The 18,561-nt window shown below is 43.0% G+C and overlaps 1 protein-coding gene across 4 annotated transcripts in view; it reads left to right on the forward strand.

Moving 5' to 3' along the window:
• The window catches only part of REEP1 (receptor accessory protein 1), a gene marked incomplete at both ends in the record, with an annotated part of 100,878 nt that overhangs the window by 69,254 nt on the left and 13,063 nt on the right, over positions 1-18,561 (forward strand). For 3 of the 4 annotated variants that reach the window (XM_084234686.1, XM_084234687.1, XM_084234688.1), the window contains one exon: positions 1,041-1,154. The exons of the other annotated variant lie outside the window; for it this stretch is intronic. In XM_084234686.1, the coding sequence (XP_084090812.1) occupies positions 1,041-1,154 (114 nt within the window). The remainder of the gene's footprint in view (positions 1-1,040; positions 1,155-18,561) is intronic. 4 annotated transcript variants of the gene reach the window in all.

Here is an 18,561-nt window from a genome sequence, read left to right on the forward strand (position 1 = left end):
AAGGGCAAGTGTCATTGCTGACTGAGCTTTCCAAAAAGCTACTGTGATTACCAAACAGCTGTTTTCTTAAAACATTAACAACAGCCAAACAATGCAAATGAAACAAACAGAAAGAATAAGCCAGAGTTGATCCAAAGTTAAACTGAACCAATAGTTAACTTGGTTTTGGTTCCCGAAGGAGACTAATCCTGTTCCCCCCTCAACTTTACTTTTCAGTGTGATGTTCTGTGACTTCTAATTTATGCTTTTACTTCATTATCTGCAAAATTATTTCCTCTATCAATAAAATTAACACCTATCTCTTTCTGCATCCCTCCCAACACACATGGGGAGGTATTTGGATATAGTATGAAATAACTACAGGATAATAGTATTTTAGAACTGCAAGGGCCCAGACCCTTGAGATTAGGAATATGATAGTGGTTCTCAGATGTTGAAAGCAGCCACTGGGTCACATGCTTTACTGGAATGATTTGTATAATCCTCGCCATGCTGCATGAGTAAAGTACCATCACTGACCTCATTTTTCAGAAGACAAAACTGCATGCAAAGGCACTTACCACGGTCTGCCAGCCCGTTCATGTTAGGTCTGAGGTTGGGTGCCTGATTCTCAGCATTCTTTCTGCCCAGGCCCCTTCAGTGTTTCATAGGGTGGCTGTGTGTGGAATGACAGGATTGTCCACATGCAGGACACCCCCCCAACCCCCCACCCCACCCCACCCCGGCCCAGAGCCTCCCTGGAAGGTTAGAGGACTTTAGAAATAATCCCAGGGCATTGCTGAAGAAAATCCTTCTGTGTTAGTAAGTTGGGTTTTTTTTTTTGTTTTGTTTTTTTTTAAGAATTCCCTTTCCCATGTCCCTGTGTCTCTGCTGTTTCTTTCTACCTTCTCATGTATAAGAATGCGCATGTGCCCATGCGTGTGCTCATGTGCGCGCTCCCAGTGACAAGACAAGCTGCCAAACCCAACGCTTAGGAGGAGAAAGAATAGAGATTCACTTGAACCTTCTAACTCATCATGCCTCTGTTTTTCCTTTGACAGGAAATCGATGATTGCCTGGTTCAAGCAAAGGACCGAAGTTATGATGCCCTTGTACACTTCGGGAAGCGGGGCTTGAATGTGGCAGCCACAGCGGCAGTCATGGCTGCTTCCAAGGTACCATACCTGGCCCTGACCATCATGGCTGCGTGATCATCTCCATCCCTGGAGTCTGCCCTGGTCTTCCCCTATGTCACTCACACACAACAAGCTAAGGCCAATCCGTATCCTTGTCTTTTCTAGGTTGCCTTTGAAATCTGAAACACATGCCCTTAGAAAAGTGCATGTGTGTGCACACCAATGATGTGTGCAATATTAAGAGGTGTTCAGAGCCCCTGAAGTTCATCTATGGGTCCCAGGTTAAGAACCTCTAAATTAATTGGAACTTAAGCCTAGGAGAGCCTGAAGAGGGGGAAACACTTCTCTGCAGTTTCCCAGGGGTGTACTGGGAGAGTCACTTAAACTCAAGAGATGGGTAGAAAGACTACATCAGTGAGTGGGTGTCTCAGCAGATCCAGGGGAAGGGGCCCAGGATCCCAGAGTAAGTTGAGGGGTTCATATGCGGAAGAGGATGGGTATAGGGCAGCAGCTAGAGGTAGAGGAGGTTTGAATGAACACTGGTCTTGTGGGATATTGTGATATCAGCACTGCTTCCTTCTCTTTCTCCGTCCAGCCATGTTCTCAGGTCCTCGGTGCTCCCTCGTAGTTACCTTGTGCCAGTTCTCATTATGCTCTCAGCCCTGAAAAATTAAGTTGGTGGGCATTTACTCACAGAGAAAATACAGCAGTTTGCCCTTCCCCCCAAGGCAAATGGGAGTAGGCGTCTCTATGGTTGGCTGAGATGGAAGAAAAGCAGCTGTGTTAATGTTTGAGAAGACAGGTTGTTTGGGAGGTAGTTGACTAGCAAAGAGACACTGTAAGTCCTGGATAGTGATGTGAAGGTTTGGGAAGAGGGGGCTTAGATCTTCAAAAGGGTTTGAAGAGGATGATTAATACAGATCCTTCTGCTCCATGGGTGTTGAGTGGATAGCTGAATGGAGGATGCTGACAGCCAACTGGGTCAGGCAACTGACCTGGATTTTCTGTGCCCTGAATCAGGGACTAGAACATGAGGAGCATTTCTGGGAGAAAGACTTAGTATCTTGGGCAGAGTGTTTGAAAAGCACCTGCCACCTGAAGGCAAGGAGTTCAGCAGCAAAGACTAGGAAAGAGTGAGAAGACCCAAAAATGAATGACTCTTTTTTCAGAGAAGGACCAGTTGCTTCTATAACAGACCATAGTGAAGTGTCCCCCTGCTCCACGTAGCTGGTACCTGGAGGGCCCCTGAACACCTTAGTACAATACTTGCTGACAAAGCAATGGATCCCAGTGAGTGTATTTGGAGGGGAAATTCTACTTTGTTAGCCCACGGAGATATATTAGGTTTTAGAAAGAGCAGTGAATTCTGAGAATTTTCTGTTTGAGATGCAATCATTTTATGCTTTCATTTTTAAGCTGAAAGAAAAGAGAACTCAGAATAGCTCAATTCTGAATTCATCAGGTCAACTGTGCAACATTATACTATAGAAATCTTCACCCTTTCTCTGCTTCTGAAGCCAGAAGGAGTGTGCATTGCAGGTCTTTCCATAGCCCAATCACAGAGCATAAATGTGGATTTATCAGAGTGGCTCAGTACTGTCACGTGGCCACTCAGATGCCTGTCTATGAATTTTATTTTGCCCGTAATTTCTCAGGACCACCCTCTTCCAGGTCTGACTCAAACTGGAGCCTCCAGAATCTTGATATCATCTTTGCCAGTCACTGCCAGGCCCTCAGACCACTCAGGGAAGCCCATGAGCCATGCCAGGCACCTTAAAACAGCTAAACCAGTAGGAAGCTCCAAACAGTCTGAAATTTGTGTCAGGAAATAAGTGCTCATCAGTTCTTTCTAGTTGCACTAAAATAGTGAGAGATGCCTGCTTCCTGCTGAATTTGGGTTTCAGATGAGAAAATATACTGCCTTATGGGAGGATGGGGGTTTGCCTTTCCTTTCTAAATATAAATACCTTGAAAGAGAAAACACATCTTCTCATCCAAAAATAATGCCCTTTATTCTTGAACCAGATGTTGCTTAAAAGAAAAAAAAAAAAGGAAAATTCAATCTGACGAGGGGTGAGGGGGTGAAACAGTGGTTTCCATAGCAACAATGTATGGCTCCAGTCAGGGGTCAAAGGAAGATAACTCACTGGAGGGTCCAAATCTGGCTTTTGTGTTCAAATCACCTGGGAAGCTGCATCTTTCTTTTTAAAAATAGTTTCTCAGATGTGCTGAGTCAGAATCTTAGGCTATCGGCCTGCAAATCTCTATTTTTAACAAGTTCCCCAGATGATTTTTTTTTTTTTTTCCCCAGATGATTTTTAAAGTCAGTTCTGGATAGGTCGCTGCCTAAGGCCTCAGCTGGAACCATAGCACACACAGGTGATTAGGGTTAAAGCAGTTAACTTCTTTAACATTCCTGAGAGGCAGATTTAGCTCCTTTGAAGCATTGGCCTTGAAAATGAGAAATTGAGCACATGCCTGTGTGTGTGTTTGATTTCTCCAAAACTTAATTCCGCTGGAGTACAGACTGAGAGGTAACACAAGACCCCCAAATTTGCACACTCTAAGTGAGTTCTACCATCTGCCGCATAAAGACAAAGCATTCTTGTAGTGTGAAATAACTTTGATGGAATTAGTGTGTGTAGAAAGAGAAGAAAGGATAGTTTTCCCGTGAACACCCAGAGTTATCTATCCTCTCGTGGGTAAATATCCAGCCAAAGAGGATTGACCCAAAGCAAGGCTGCTGAGGCCTGAAAACTTGCTACAGGTCTTAGGCATCTTACAACAGGGAACCATAAGAAAGGGGTAGTAGGGACCAGGCAAGTTTGGGACAAAAGAAGCAAAATCACAGTACAGATCAAGTTAAGGGCCGCCATTTCAGCTTCCCAAGGGTCTCTCATCCATGTCTCTTCCAAGTGTCTCTACATGTCTTGACTTCTGGTGTCTCCTTCCATGTCCCCTAAGTCCCTGGTGCAAGTCCAAAAGCTGAGAAGCAAACAGGAGTTTTCACATGTCTGTGAGCCTCCTACAAGTCTTTCTCCAAGTCTTCTCTCAGTCTTCAGTTTCTCCACCTCACTCAGCTCTACCCTTCATTAGGTGGGGCAGGGGACATGGACCCTCCCTTGCTTTGGAGGTTACACTCCAACAATACCAGTTAGGAAATATTGTGAGAATACAAATTCCTCAACCTCTTTTGTAGTGCCTGAAAGAACCTAGCACGGTGTGCTGCACCCAGCGGAGCCCAGAACAAACACCTCGTTGATTACCCCAGGGAAATAAAGCAGTTTTATGGGGGGAAGGGAGAAGGAAAAGAAAAGAAGCCCTTCCAAGTTACCCATGGCCAGGGTGACCACATAATTTAATGTCCTAATCAGGACACTGAGATGTGTGCAAGGGACAGCAGGTATATAAACTGCAGGTCCCAAGCAAACCTGAATGTATGGTCTCCCTGCTCATGCCTGTTTCCTCCCAGAAAGCACCTTCAACTCAGGAATCATTCTCACTCTAAACATCTACTGTATTTACCTAAGTAGATGCAGGAAAGAGTATGAGGTAACTAAAAGGCTCTAAGTTCAAAGAATTAAAAGAGGCTGAGATCAGGGATGGGAAAGGGGGTCATTTCTCCCCACATCTTCAGCTCTTTATTCCATGCTTTGTTGGCTCCCCTGAAGGAAACTGTGGAGCATCATTGAAGAATGAAAGATGTTCAGCTACCCTTTTAGTTCATTCTTTTTTTCTCTTATCATATTGAGCCCTGAACTCTTTCCTTTAAAAAAAAGAAGTTTCCCAGGTTTTTGTATTATTATGAAGGATGAAGAAACTTTTTAGACCTTATCTTGTACAGTTATAAGTTGTTATTAATGTTAACATTAATATTGTATCTTAGAACTAGAAAAGCTACAACAAAATTATGTATGGGTAATTTCCCCCCAGGTTTATTAGTCCCCATCTCACCCCTAAGATCTAATCCCTGTCCCCAAAAGTGTTTATGCACCTTTTTTTTACTATGAAAATTATTCTCCATTTTTCTTTTCCCTATCTCCTTTCTGAGGATGTACTCTCTAGCACCTTCTAAGTGTCTGTCACCTCTGTCACCTCTTGGATATAATCGGCTTCCCGGCAGTAATTCCACCCACAGGGAAAATTGGGCCCTAGGTCTTTTTAAGACTAGAATTAGAAATCTCTCTATTACTCTAGAAATTAATTTCTCAAGCAAATTACATTCTCACACTAAAGAGAAACTGCAGTGAGGAAAAACAGTGGATCCAAAGTTTTAAACTGTGAGGTATCCAGGCCATCTTACACTGCTTGAAATTTGAACCATGTGCTAAGTCTCTCCCACCTGCCCAGTTCTCAGGCTTAGGAAACCAAACTTGCTTTTCACTTGTCTCACAACTTGAAAAATAATGTCATTTTAGTTTCCCTGGATTTCCCATTCCTAGAACAGTACCAGTGTTACTAATAATTTTATTAAAAGTCACCTGTTTAAGAGAGCTGCTCCACCTAAAGCTGGTCTTCTGTAAATTAGGGATTCTTCTTCCCTGGATAATATGTTTCCTGTCCCACCCCAATCTAATATTTCCTATTACATTGTTAGTTTCCGGAGATGAGAGAAACTGGGTTCTTTTCCTTTGTTTCTTGCTTAGGGAAGAAAAAAACCTAAACTAAACTAAAAAGAAGCAAAAAAAAAAAAAAAAGCCTGCTTCTTTAGTATTTTGTACTGTTTAAACCTTGTTGATTGAACTGAAAAATAAACCTTTTGACCCTTCCAGTTCTGCTCTGTTCAGCAGGTTAGCTACTTACCACATGTAGCTATTTTGATTTAAACTAAAGAAAATTAAGTAAATTTAAAATTTGATTCCTTAGTTGTCTAGCCCCATTTCAAGTCCTTAGCAGCCACTGTGGCTGGCACAGATAAACTATACTTCTATCATCACAGAAGATTCCGTAGCACAGCCTTGGTCCAAGCTTTACAGTTAAACCTTTTGGGTTCTCCTTTGCTTATTTTCACCCCTTTGTCTGCAGTTCTGTGACATGGACAGGAACCCTTCCTTATCCACTGAGCTTTTTTGTGTCTCTGTGTATGAGGTTCACCAGGAAAATAAAGGGATGAAAACAGCTGAGAGCATCACCCATGGTGCAGTTTTCATTTCTTCATCCTCTCCCTGTTCCAGGACCATGACCTCCAAATCCTGGCAGCCAGACCCAGGTACTTTGCCCGTGATTATGGTGAATGGCTGCTAGTGTAACAGGGTGGTCCCCAGGAAAGGGGGAGGTTCCCTGCCCCACCCAAGGGAGGGTGGAGCTGAGCAGGAAGAGGAGAAGCTGCAGAAGAGACTGAGGAAGGAAGCAGGATGGAGCCAGGAGACCTGGAGGAGGCGCATGGAGCCTAGAGACACGTGAAGAAACTGCGCTTGTCTTTTGGTCGTGGACGGGGTGACACAGATGTGGGTGAGACCCGTGGGGAGGTGACCATGGCAGCTTTTATCTTGATGTTGATTTTGCTCTTTTCCTTCCGGGCTTGTCCGGTTGTTTGTGACCCTTTTCTGTGGGTCCCCACTGGAAGATGCTTTAGACTTGTAGCAGGCTTTGGGGCCTTTTTCTGGGCCGATCCCATATGGATGGAGTTTTACCCACGAGGGGATGGGTAACTTTGGGTGCTTCATTTAGAAACTAGACTCTTTGCCTTACCTGTATTGTTTCCTAGTTTTATTAAAGTTCCTTCCCATTAAAGTCTCCTATGTTTTGTGCTGATGCGGCGGATGGCAGAACCCATTTAGAATAGGCAGGTTTGCGGGGTTTGGACTGCCCCTCTCCCTGTCCTATAACACTAGGAGATAGCCTTGGTTATAACCCTGGCATCTGAACAGCAAGGTCCAATCCACACAAGACAAGTTATAATATTTTCCCACTCATTTTGTAAAATTCCTATTCAACTTTGCCATAAATAAAACAAACTTGATGAGCCCATTAGGCACAAATAGTTTCAAAATTTTCCTTTTGTTCTTATCTTTTATCCATCACCCCTTTATCTAAACTACTACTTGCTGGAATAAGATAATACTTTCAAATCACCATGGAAATTTATTTTGGGAACCAGAAGTTCATTCCAGGAAATTCATGAGCCTAGGATCTTGGGCTTCAGACCCGAGTCATTTGCCCTTGCCTTTATTTTCTTTCAAGCAAAAAACTACCTGTTACAATTAATCAGAGGAAGGTATTGGCTTTCTTTTTATAAGACCCTTCCATATCTGCTCATGCTTTAAAGGCATTTTCAGGGAAGAAGAGACTTCTATCCCTTTTCCAGGTCCCTGTGACTCACTCACTTCTCTGGCTTCACACCCTCATGTCTGCTGAATCCAAGTGAATCAAGAAGCTTCGTGCTTGTCTCTTCACCACCCAGAAGAACATTTCCCAACCACTTGGTGATGTAAGCCAGCTTACATCAAGTTAACCTCTCTTCTGCTTTAGCCAAGACTGTGTGAATAAAATTAATATTTAGAATTCACCACAGCAACTGATTTTAAACACCAGGATTATCTAAACTGTTATGGACAACATGCTGAAAAAGTTTGGAAGTATTCCCTACCCTTCCTAGTCTCCCAAACAAAGAAGGTGTATGTGAGTTTAGCTTTGCAAAACAAGTTGCAGCAGAACCAAGCAAGGCTTTGACCACTGGGTTCTACCACACTTGCCTCTATCATTCAGCACGCTGTCATTCTGGATGCCTCTTCTCTGATGTTTCTAATTGAAATGTTACTTCACTTCACACCACTGGGTAGATGCTTAGGTGGAATAAAACAAACAAAAGAGCCAGCATCAGAAGTCAGCTGAAGAGGAAGGGCCAGAACTCCCACAGAGTTTCTGGTCTGATGTTGCTTGCCCCTTCTCTGTTCCGAGTTCACCCATGGAGCCAAATGCATCAAGGGTCCAGGTGGAAAGAGAGAGGCCTGGCTGCCTGACCTCAGAGAAGAATCTGGTGGAAACTGGAAGGTCTGAAAAAGCATTTTTGGGATCACATGAAGTGGAAGAGTTGTCTCTTGGCTGTGGTGGCATGCATCTTCTCGGTCACCTTCTCATCCCAATTCCTCTCTTATGCTTGGTCCTTTCCTCCACACCTCACTTCCTCATTCTTGGGTAGGATTTCCCCACCTCTCTCCTCTCCCACCCAGGACCATTTCATTCTTCCCCTCATCTTCAGGTGTCTGATGCTTGTGGAACCCAGATCAGCTTTTCTCTTCTTTTTTTTTTAATTTTTAAGATTTATTTATTTATGCATACAAGATGGGGTACAGGCCAGAGATGTGGTGGGGCGGGTGAGAGGATCCACCAGAGACAAAGCGGGGAGCAGAACAGGCAGACTGAGTGAAATACACTGCTGAGGGGAGCAGCAGGCAAGACAGGAGAGGTCTGCCTCGCCATGTGGGTTTCTCCCTGGCCGGCCGGGGATCGAACTCGTGCTGCAGAGGCTGCGGGCAGCTTCATAGTGCGGTGCTTAATCCCTTGCACCACTAGGGAGGCCCACTAGATCAGCTTTTCTACTGGGTTTCAATTCCAGCGTTTCTGGTTCTTTCTGAGTGCCCCCTCCCCTTGTCTCCTTGGTACTTTCAGTCAGCGTTTCCCTGACTCCCCTTTTCCCAGCTCTGGCTCTCTGTTTGTATCCTGTCTTTCTGATCTTTGATATCACTCTCTTCACAGGTTACCAGATTCCAAATCTTAATCATCTTTAATGCTTTTTCCATCCTTCCCTTTATTCTTCAATTCCCACCCATTTGGCTTTCCTTCCCGCCTTCCATACCTTCTTCCCCACTAACATGGACCATGCAGTAGCCAGCCAATGATTGACTGCTCCTCTCCCTTCTCTTTTTGAGAGCTGTGCTTGTACCCAGCCATATTCTTCCTTACCTTTCGAGTTCTTCTGTGCTGTACCACCTTCTGTGCTGCTCTAGAAATAGCAACTCTCTGCTCTTTTTACAATTCTCTCTTTCCTGCCTCTGGTTATGTTGGTCTTTGTCCCATTTGAAATTCTCTCTGCCTTTTGAGGTCAAGTACCTCTTTCTTTGTTTTCAGTTGCACGGATCTCATTCCTTGGGTTCCCAGTGGCACTCTATTGTAGTTAGTTATATTCATGTCTTATCTGCATGCCTACCAGATAGTACATATTAAAGGAATGAAAGACTGTTGTACATATCACAGCTGTTAGAGTGATGCTTAACATCAAGTATGGGCTTTGGAGATAAGCAGAACTGGGTTAGAAATCCCAGTGCCCCCACTTACTGTTACACCTCAACAACTTCACCTGCAAGATGGAAATGATAATGGTGCTTGGCATATGCACATAAAGACTTCAGGGATGCAGAGCACACACTAAATGCTTAATAAAGGTTGCCTGTTGTTCACATCTACTCAGGTTGCTTTGATCTCTGAGACTGATCATGACTTTCTCTTCACTGTTAAACACGATAAAGGAAATAAGTGAGATGCTGGCATTGGAAAGTTATAAGATTCAGGCTCTTCTGGAGAGAAGGCTGAGTTCCCTGCATGTGTGCATCTAGCCTCTTCTCCCATTTTTTCTCTATTGTGTAGTAACATAAGCACAGGATTGGGGGTTACCTGTGCTCTTGTTCCAGTCCACCTTGCCTGTGCCATGTCTCTTGACAAACCTCTGGCTCCTGGGCTTCAGGTCCTTCATTGCTCTGCACCGGACTTTCCAAAGAGTTGCTTCCTCCTTTTCTCAAAGTGAGGATCTCCCTGTGGTCCAAGTTATGACACGTGAGCACCTGCCACCACCCCCCAATCCCTTAGAGAGAAGGAACGTTAAACTATAGATTGATGGAGCAGGAAGGAACCTTGGATACCTCCTTGTGTAATGCCTGGCTTCATACGGGAGACCTGGGATGCTGAGAGTCTTGTCCCAGGTGACAGAGCCTGGGACATGAGATGCATACATGAGTGGAGCTTAGAGAGACTTTTTTTTTAAGGATTTATTTATTTATGCATACAAGAACTGGGGTACAGGCCAGAGTTGTGGGGGGTGAAAGGATTCACCAGACACAGAGTGGGGAACAGATCAGGCAGACTGACTGAAGTACACTGCTGAGGGGAGCAGCTGGTGAGTCAGGAGAGATCTGCTGTGCCATGTGGGTAGCTCTCTGGCCGGGGATCAAACTCGTGCTACAGAGGCTGTGGATAGCTTCATAGGGGTTGAGTCTTAACCCCTTGCGCCACCAGGGAGGCCCTAGAGAGAGACTCTTAATTCCTAGTCTAATGTTCGTTCCTTTCATCACTCCAAGTAACCGCACCTCCCCTCAGCACATGCTGGACTGACACTTCCTGACTATTTTCTGCTTGGATTATACCACCAGGCCATGAAGACACATGTCTTAGTACCTGAGAATTTTAGAGTCAGTCACAGCCATGACTATTTTTAAGGCTGTCTCCTGCTCTTCTGACCTTTTTATATCAAACACCTCTAGGAGTTAAGAAGATGTATGAATATGCAAAAGGCAGTTAGCAAATGCCACCAGGGCTGGCTTCTCTTGCTTTGAGGTAAGACTGGGGCAACACTTAAATGCGGGAGGTGAGACGTTCCTGTTAAAGGAAGTTGGATCATAAATATGCATTACCATAAGATATAGTTCCTTTAAAACTTTCACTTGTGATAACATGGGCACATTTGTAAGTGTAAGTATAACTGTAGCTCCGCTTTTCACTAACAACTGAACAAAGTTGTCTTGCGGATGCTCCCCAGCACATACCCACAGCCCTTCCCAGCAGGCTTCTTGTGAGATCTACTAGCACAACCCTGTCGCCTGAGTGATGGCCTGTCTCAGATAAGCTTGTTCACAGGGACTCATTCTTCTATGCACTGTTATCATTATATCCAGCCTGTCTCACCTTTCAGCTTCTCAGCTCCTGAGCAGCTTCTGTCAGCACCTCAAATCGGCCTGTAGGCTTAAAAATAATCACTACTGTGTGGAAGAAAGGAAACTTTATTTTCAGAGTCAAAATTTGAGGATTAACCTAGAAAAGAGCAGTCCTGTAGGAAAAGGGCCTCCCCTCTCCCTTCTCCCTGCAGTCAGGATCCAGCCTGTATACCATTGGGATTAAGGGGTTATTTTCAGTAGGAAAAGAAAAAAAAATCACATTAAAGCAAGCATATGAGAGAAACGAAGTATTTGCTTTCATAGGCAAATAGTAATCTTCATATCCTGACAGAGGGAGATAGGCGTACTTGAACTCAGGGAATAATTCTCTCTGTCATAGATGCAATCTGTGTGTGAGGAAGGCAAGAACTTTAAGCGATAAAAATCTATAATAAGGAAATGCTTTTGTTTCTATTGGACTCTCCAGGTTGCTTTAGGGGGGCTCCAGGCTTTCAAAGGCGGATTCCTATTGACTGATGGTGATGAACAAAACTGGCTGCAGGGTGCTTTTTCACAGCAAACCTCTTTGATATGTTGACTCAGCCTCTGCAGGTCTATTTTTCCTTTGTGCCCAAACTTTGCTGACTTTTTCTCACAATTATGTTCACACTTTGCTGATTATCCTCTACAAGCCTGTTCCAAATCAGAAGCACCAGATCAGCCTTACCTCAGCAGTGAATGTTTGGTTTTGCACTCTGTCACCTATTAAGGGTGCTTCCCAGAAGGGAGGCTGGGAAATACAGCATTTGTTCCAGACATCCATGTGCCCGCTATGATCCAAGGAAGGCAGAGAAAGCAGATATTGAGGCCGGTGCCCAATGTGTGCCACACAGTACATCCAGAATGTTCCCATTCTAAAATCCTGCTTTCTTCACATGCCCAACTTTAAGTCAAAGTCCAAATTTAGGTAGCTAAAGTATAATTTTTCCAAGCTTATCTCCCATTTCTCACCAGCACCAGAGCCAGCTTATTATCCTCAAACCTGTTTAATGTCAGTTTCCTAAATGTATGTCAGGTTTTTCTACTCTTACTCCTTGGCCCAAACCCCTCACTGGCGACACTCCCTTGCTCTGATAATGATGCAGCTCTGGTCTCCCTCAAGTTTGAGCTCCTGGATAAGGCCTCCCCCTGCTGTTTGTGCCAACGTTGTCTCTCCCTCCTCCTGAACTTCTATTGCATATTTTGTTGTCTTTCTCATATGCATTTGTGTCTTGATGTCTCAACTAGAAAGTGAGCTCCTTGGAAGAGGGAAGCAACTCACATATCATAATTCATCTTTGTTCCTCTGCAGGACTTCACACGAAGCTTTGTAAATGCCCCCTCAGTGTGTGCAGTGGGTGAGTGAATGAATGAAGAAAGAAATGTGTGAGTGAGTGAGTATGTGAGGCGAGCATAGCATGGTTCCCTTCGATCCTGTATTGTAGGTTTGGTGCCCATGGCTTTTTTTTCTTTTCCTCTTTATTAGGTGACTCGACTCTTTCGTTATGTCTACTCTTTGGACTTCAGAGAAGGGCAGGTAACCCTGTTGAGAGGTGTGACTAACTCCAAACTGATCCATTTGGGTAGAGAGGCCAAGCAGCCTCCTCTGCCCACCAGCACATGGTCTGGATCTCAGCAGGTGTCTCTCCTCCGACACCTGTGTGTGTACATGTGCCTTAATCCCAGAGCCATGTCCCACTTCAGCGTCCTTCTCGAGCCTCCTGTTATGTTAATTTGGTAGCATCTAACATGTGATTAACTTATTTGACTTTCCCTTTGTTTGTTTAATGCCTGGAGAATGAATTGAAGCTGATGATTGATGCTATAATAGGAAAAAAACATTCTCTCTTTCAATTTTGTTTGTTAATCCAATTTGATGTCTCAAACAAGGCCCCTGACTTCATCCGGCATGCTGCTAAGAAGCCTGCTTGGCATTGATGTAGAGCTTGTGTAGCTGTAGAGGTTAACTCTGTTAGTGAAGCCATGGGAGTTGAGATGAAAGTACTAACTCTCTTTGAATTACCTGTGGGAAATTTGGTTATGTGGTGGCTTTGTTATCAGTTGTCTGACTCACTAAAACCTTTTGTCTTTATCCTCATTGTCGTCAGTCACAGGCATTAGCTATTGTGTGAGGTGAGACTGGCTCTGCTGGAGCCTTCCCGTGACTTGGTATGTCCCTCTGGAGGAGAGGACCACTTCAAGGGCTGGAGCCAAGTTTAGTTGCTCTGTTGAGTCAGAGCTCTCTAGGCCCTAATGGTAGACATTCTATTAGTGGTAAAATGTTTTAATTGGAGTAGCACACTATTACAGGTCTGGGCTTCCCTACGAACACACCACGTCCCGAGTAAGAACATCAAAACATAGAATTTGGTGTGTGATCGTTTTCTTCTCCCTTGTAAATTGGGGAAGGGATTAGAAATTTAAAATCTCAGATTAATAGAAAATTCAGTGACACAGTTTTCCTTCTGAAGTCCAATTTTCTAAGTGTTTTAGTGACCAAAAAAAAAAAAAAAAAGATTAAAATACTTAGGAATGGATTGTGCTCCCTTATCCCCAAGACACACCCATGAATTCTAGGGGCACAGCTGAAGGAAGCACTGAGCATGTCGTGTTGATGTGCCCAGAAAGCAGTGAGGTGAGTGTATTAAAACAAGCAACGGTAGCAAGCCTTGGTGTTCTGCCATGGGTAATAAAGAGGTCAAGAGTATGACAAAATGCAAGTACATTGGCTTCCATGAAAGGCCATGTAGCTCCCCCTTTCCTGTCCCTTGATGTTGGTTCTTCAGGGGTTCTTCACTGTCTTGTTGAAGACAGTGTTGACATGAGATCTGATAGTCCCCAGGGCAGGTGTGCAGAGGTACCTGAGGTAGGTTGACCTCAGTTCATGAAAAGGTCTCAGAATTTTTCACTTCTTCTATGGCTCACATTCCAAACTCAGTTTTGACTGCAGAAGAAATTAGTAAAAGACTTAAAAAACACTCGCATGCTGAAATTTATTCACTCTACTTCAGACTTAGTTTGGGAGGCCCAACATTTATTCTAGAGTTTTCAAATCATTGTAAACAATCTTATTTTGTAATTGCAGTCAGAGCTAGATATGAACCATAGAAGAGAGTCTCAGATTTTTGAACTTGGAATTTTCCATTTGGAAAGGAGTCTTGTCCAACCCTTTAACTTCCCAGTGAAATTGCTAAGGCCAAGAAGGGCCAACCTGATGTGGTCAAGGCCCCAGAAGCAGAGCTAGGACTAGGCTCTTAGGGGTGAAGAGAGTATACATTGCAGTTTCTGGAGAAGATGTTTTCATTTTCTGTTCTGTTTTTCATTTGTTTGCTTGTCTTTTAATAGTTCTATGTCCTTTTTTTTTTTTTTTTTTTTTTTTTTGGTCTAGATGGCATTTGTCAGCATCATGCAAATCCTGTATTTACAAAATGGGGTCCGCAAGGTGGTCTTAAGAGAGTGCTTGAATGTTGCTAAAAATGAAATTGTCATGATTTCTTAAAGGTAATGCTTGTTCATGGTACAAATTCCTAAAAGTACAAAAGAAAACAGAGTGAAGGATAAATCTTACTCCTTTCCCTGTCCCCCACTGGCACAGTTGTTTTAAAAGAAACTCTACAGCCTATCAGCAGGAGTTTTTCCCAATAGAATTTAGTCATCTGGCTATTAACATAGTCTAACTAGGTCCCCATCACTCCCATGGGTGATAAATGGTCATATGTCTAATCATTCAACTTCTTGACCCTGATATATATCAGGTAGAGTGGCAGGTACTAAGGCTGCAGGAGTGAATGAACAATCCATAGGGAAGGCAATCCAACATATAGGGCCAAAGGTGAGATAGAATTGTATGGAAATCAAGTTTCTTCTTGATTCCTATTTGTTAAGTTAATTAGGGGTCTGACAACACTATTACCACTAATTTTTGTGCATTCCAGGACCCCCAAAATAACAAATCATACCAAATAGGAACATTCTATTTTTGGATAGTGGGAAAATCTGTACAACAAAGTACAGACTGCACTGAGAACATGACAGGCCTGAAATGACTAGAAAAAGCTTCGCTGAGAAATGCTGCCATATTGTGTTGAATGTGAAATGCTGAGGTTTCTAAGCCATGCCATTTCTTTACAAACTGCTAAAAGAGAAAATATTGTCAATTTTATATTATATTAAGGTGTAATGCCTTTTCACTTAGGCTTTTTACTTCTACTTATTCAAAAGTCTCTTTAGACTTGATAGGCATAGTTTTTTTGTATATCACATATGTATAGGAACATAAATTGGTTGAGGTCTCCCTAACCTCACTTCTTCACTTTCGGAGTCTAACTTTTCAGAATCACTTTTCAATTCAGTTCATCAGTGTCATTTATGACCATGCATCTCCCTGTCCATATCTTCCACAGTCTTGGTGCAGAAATACTGAATTTGGGATTTTAACCCATGCCGCAATGCCTGTTCTGCCAGTTTGGTGCTACCACTTTCTTGATCTCACTAGAAGGTGTCAATGGAAGATGCTTTTGACAACCTGGACTCATTTCCTCCTTAGGTGGTTCTTAAATGGTTTGTTAATGGAGCACTTAGGGGTTTCAGTTGTCCATCCCTGCCATAGTGGGGGATAACAAACAAGTGCATTCACTTGTCAAAGCAACAGCAATTCTAAGACTCACCCTTATTTCAGAAATGAAACAAAAAATATGTTTTTAAATTGATCAAAATCATTCATAAGAAGTCTAGAAGTGGATGCTTCATTACATCAGTGACTTAGTGACATCTAGGCCCTGGGTGGATGACTCAGTGGATCATGTAGCCACGGAACACTACTTGCATTACACTCAGAGGCAAGAAACAGGATATCAGAAGAGATATCCTATTCTCAGAAGAGAAAATACTGTTTCCAGAGACTCCTTAGCAGATTTCCCTTTACTTTTCATTGGCCAGAACTGCATCAAATGGCCATCTTTAACTCCAGGGGAGAATGGGAAATCTGTTTTCTCTCACCATTCAACAGTGGGGCTGGGAAGGACTTTTGAATGGTCGACTAGTGGTATATTCCAGACTGAGGTCAAATAACTTGGTGATACACTGAATTAAACAATCTGTAAACAATAGGAAGCTTTTAACATGGTAATGCGGTTCATTGAATATAGAAAAAATGGTATTAAGCTTTTCCAAATTTAGGGAATCCAAATTCATTTTCTTAAAATAGGGAACCCAACCTTGCAAAATATCAGCTCATGGTTGTTCCCAAAATAACAAAGTGAAGGTCCTCTAGAGCAGAGCCTGAGTGGCAGGGTGGAGCAGGGTTTGTGGAAAGTGAGTGGAAGCGAGGTTTTGAGTAGACTGAGCAGGACCGAGAGGTTTACAAATGAGAGAGACGTACTGATTTTTGCCATCTCAGTTTGTTTTGACGCTTGCCGGCTAATTTGTTTTCAAGAACCTTGTTTTCATGCCACTGTGATTTCCTCTGAGACAGGACTGAGTTGATACTGAGCTATTATTATCCCCTTCTCTTTCCTAACCTCTGTCAATTCCAGTCTTCGTGATGTTAGTGATATTGGAGCTAGGTTGGCTGCCTTCTGCGAGTAGAATTGAGTGCTTTGCTAAAACAGACATGTGTGATGTCTGCTGACACTTTCTCTCAGACACATTGCTGAGCCTTCACAAGAGTTGGCAGATGGTCTAATGGAGTTAGTCTCTGCCCATTTATGTGGCCATGGGATCGTGAAGCTCCTCTTGGTCTTTTTGGCTCGAAAAGCACTTTCTATTTTTTATTTCAGTAGGAACGTGTTTTTCTCAGGCACCAGCAGTAGTAACATCATCATAGTGAACATTTTTTGGACACATACTGGGCTTTGTAATGAGTGTCTTATGGGCATAATCGCATTGAATCCTCACCACCATCCTGTCATGTGGCTGGTATTCAGCAGATGAGAACAGTGAGTTGAAGAGAGGTTGAGGTCACCCAGTGATAGAACTGGAATTTGAGTCCAGGTGGACTCCAGAACTGTTGTTCATAGCCTTCATCTGCTGTAACTTCTCTAGCTCTTCTCTGTGGTTATTTTTACCGTCAGAAATCAGACTGTATTTTTTTCGTCTTTCCTAATAACAACAACACAGTATCTTGCCTATATAAATTTCTCCATAAATGATTGTTGAGGAGATAAATGAATAAAAGGGAAGCAGAATGAAAGAATCAGCAAGTGGTTTTATTACATTAACCTAACTGAGTTTCTCCATTGTAATTATCAGAATATTTTCTCCCTCTTTTGAGAATTCATTCTACTTCTAAATTCTATTTCTCATCTAAAATATTTCTGAGTAAAATAATCATGGACTATATTGGCTGATGGATTGGAGGGGATCACCCTGGGTGGCTCGGCCCCTCCCCATGTTCTCTGCCAAGACCATCCAGTGTTAATATGTAGAAGGTTACACTTTGACCCCTTGTGCACTGTTGTTCCAGAGCAGTGTCTGAAGCAACCAGAGTGAGTTTTCTTTTTCACATATTGTCCATCAAACACTGTTTTGCATCGATGTACATTTCTAGTGGTATACAACTCTAATATATTTGATGATTTAGTTAGTTTTCTTTTTATTGTTAGTTTCCTGCAGACATGGTTTTTATATGTTTGGTAGGTTAAGAATTTGTCTTCATGTTTTAATTCATCTTTGTTTTATTCTGATGTTTCTAAGCCTATCTGCAAGTCTATTGTTCCCCCTTCCCTCTAACAACTCATTCTGCATTTGGCTCTTCCACTAAAGTCACTTTGGTGAAATGCTGTGTTTCATTGGTGTATTTTCATGAAGTAAAATGGAAAAAATCCCCCAAGCTCTTCTGCCACACTGAAAGTCCCTTATTAAGCTGTTGCGGCCCTTGTGTGTTTCATCAACCCCATCCCAAGCCCAGGGCTGCCTTGTTAGCTGCTCTCATTGATTTTATGTTATTTGTTGGTTCTCTCATATCTCTTGTGCCTTATGGTCCCCAAGTCCTTCAGGCCTCTGGGGTGGGCCACTCTTTTCTTCGTTATCCAAATAAAATACTTGATCCCCCACCCACCACTGCTCTGGGGCCTTGTGGAAGTCTGCACACCCTCCAGTATTTCCAAAGTGGCAGAGTACATCGATTTGCCCAGTGGTGACTTGTCTGTCCCAACCCAATTCTCAATAACCCCAGTCTTGTACCAGCGCCTGCTCTTTCTGGTTTCTTTCTCCCCCCAAATACAATCTGCCTTCTCAGCCCCTGAGGCCTAAAGTAAAGTTCCCATCCTGGAGCCTGCACTGTAATCCTTTCTCTTATACAAAGTCTCTCATCCAGACAGCAAGGGCCTTCCATTTCACAAGAATAACATCATGATTGGTCTTGCTTTCCTCCATAAGAGAACAACTTCCCTCTGAGATGAATTCTATGACTTTCTCTGATGTGAAATGGTTACAGTCAGCAGTTTGTCTTTTTAAAAATAATATCATTTTTTCCTTCCTGACTCATTACCTTTTGGGTATTTTATAAAGCTCAAGTGTGATAATGGAAGTATATGTGCCTC

Source organism: Talpa europaea (assembly GCF_964194135.1).
Source record: "Talpa europaea genome assembly, chromosome: 6".
Taxonomy (NCBI): Eukaryota; Metazoa; Chordata; class Mammalia; order Eulipotyphla; family Talpidae; genus Talpa; species Talpa europaea.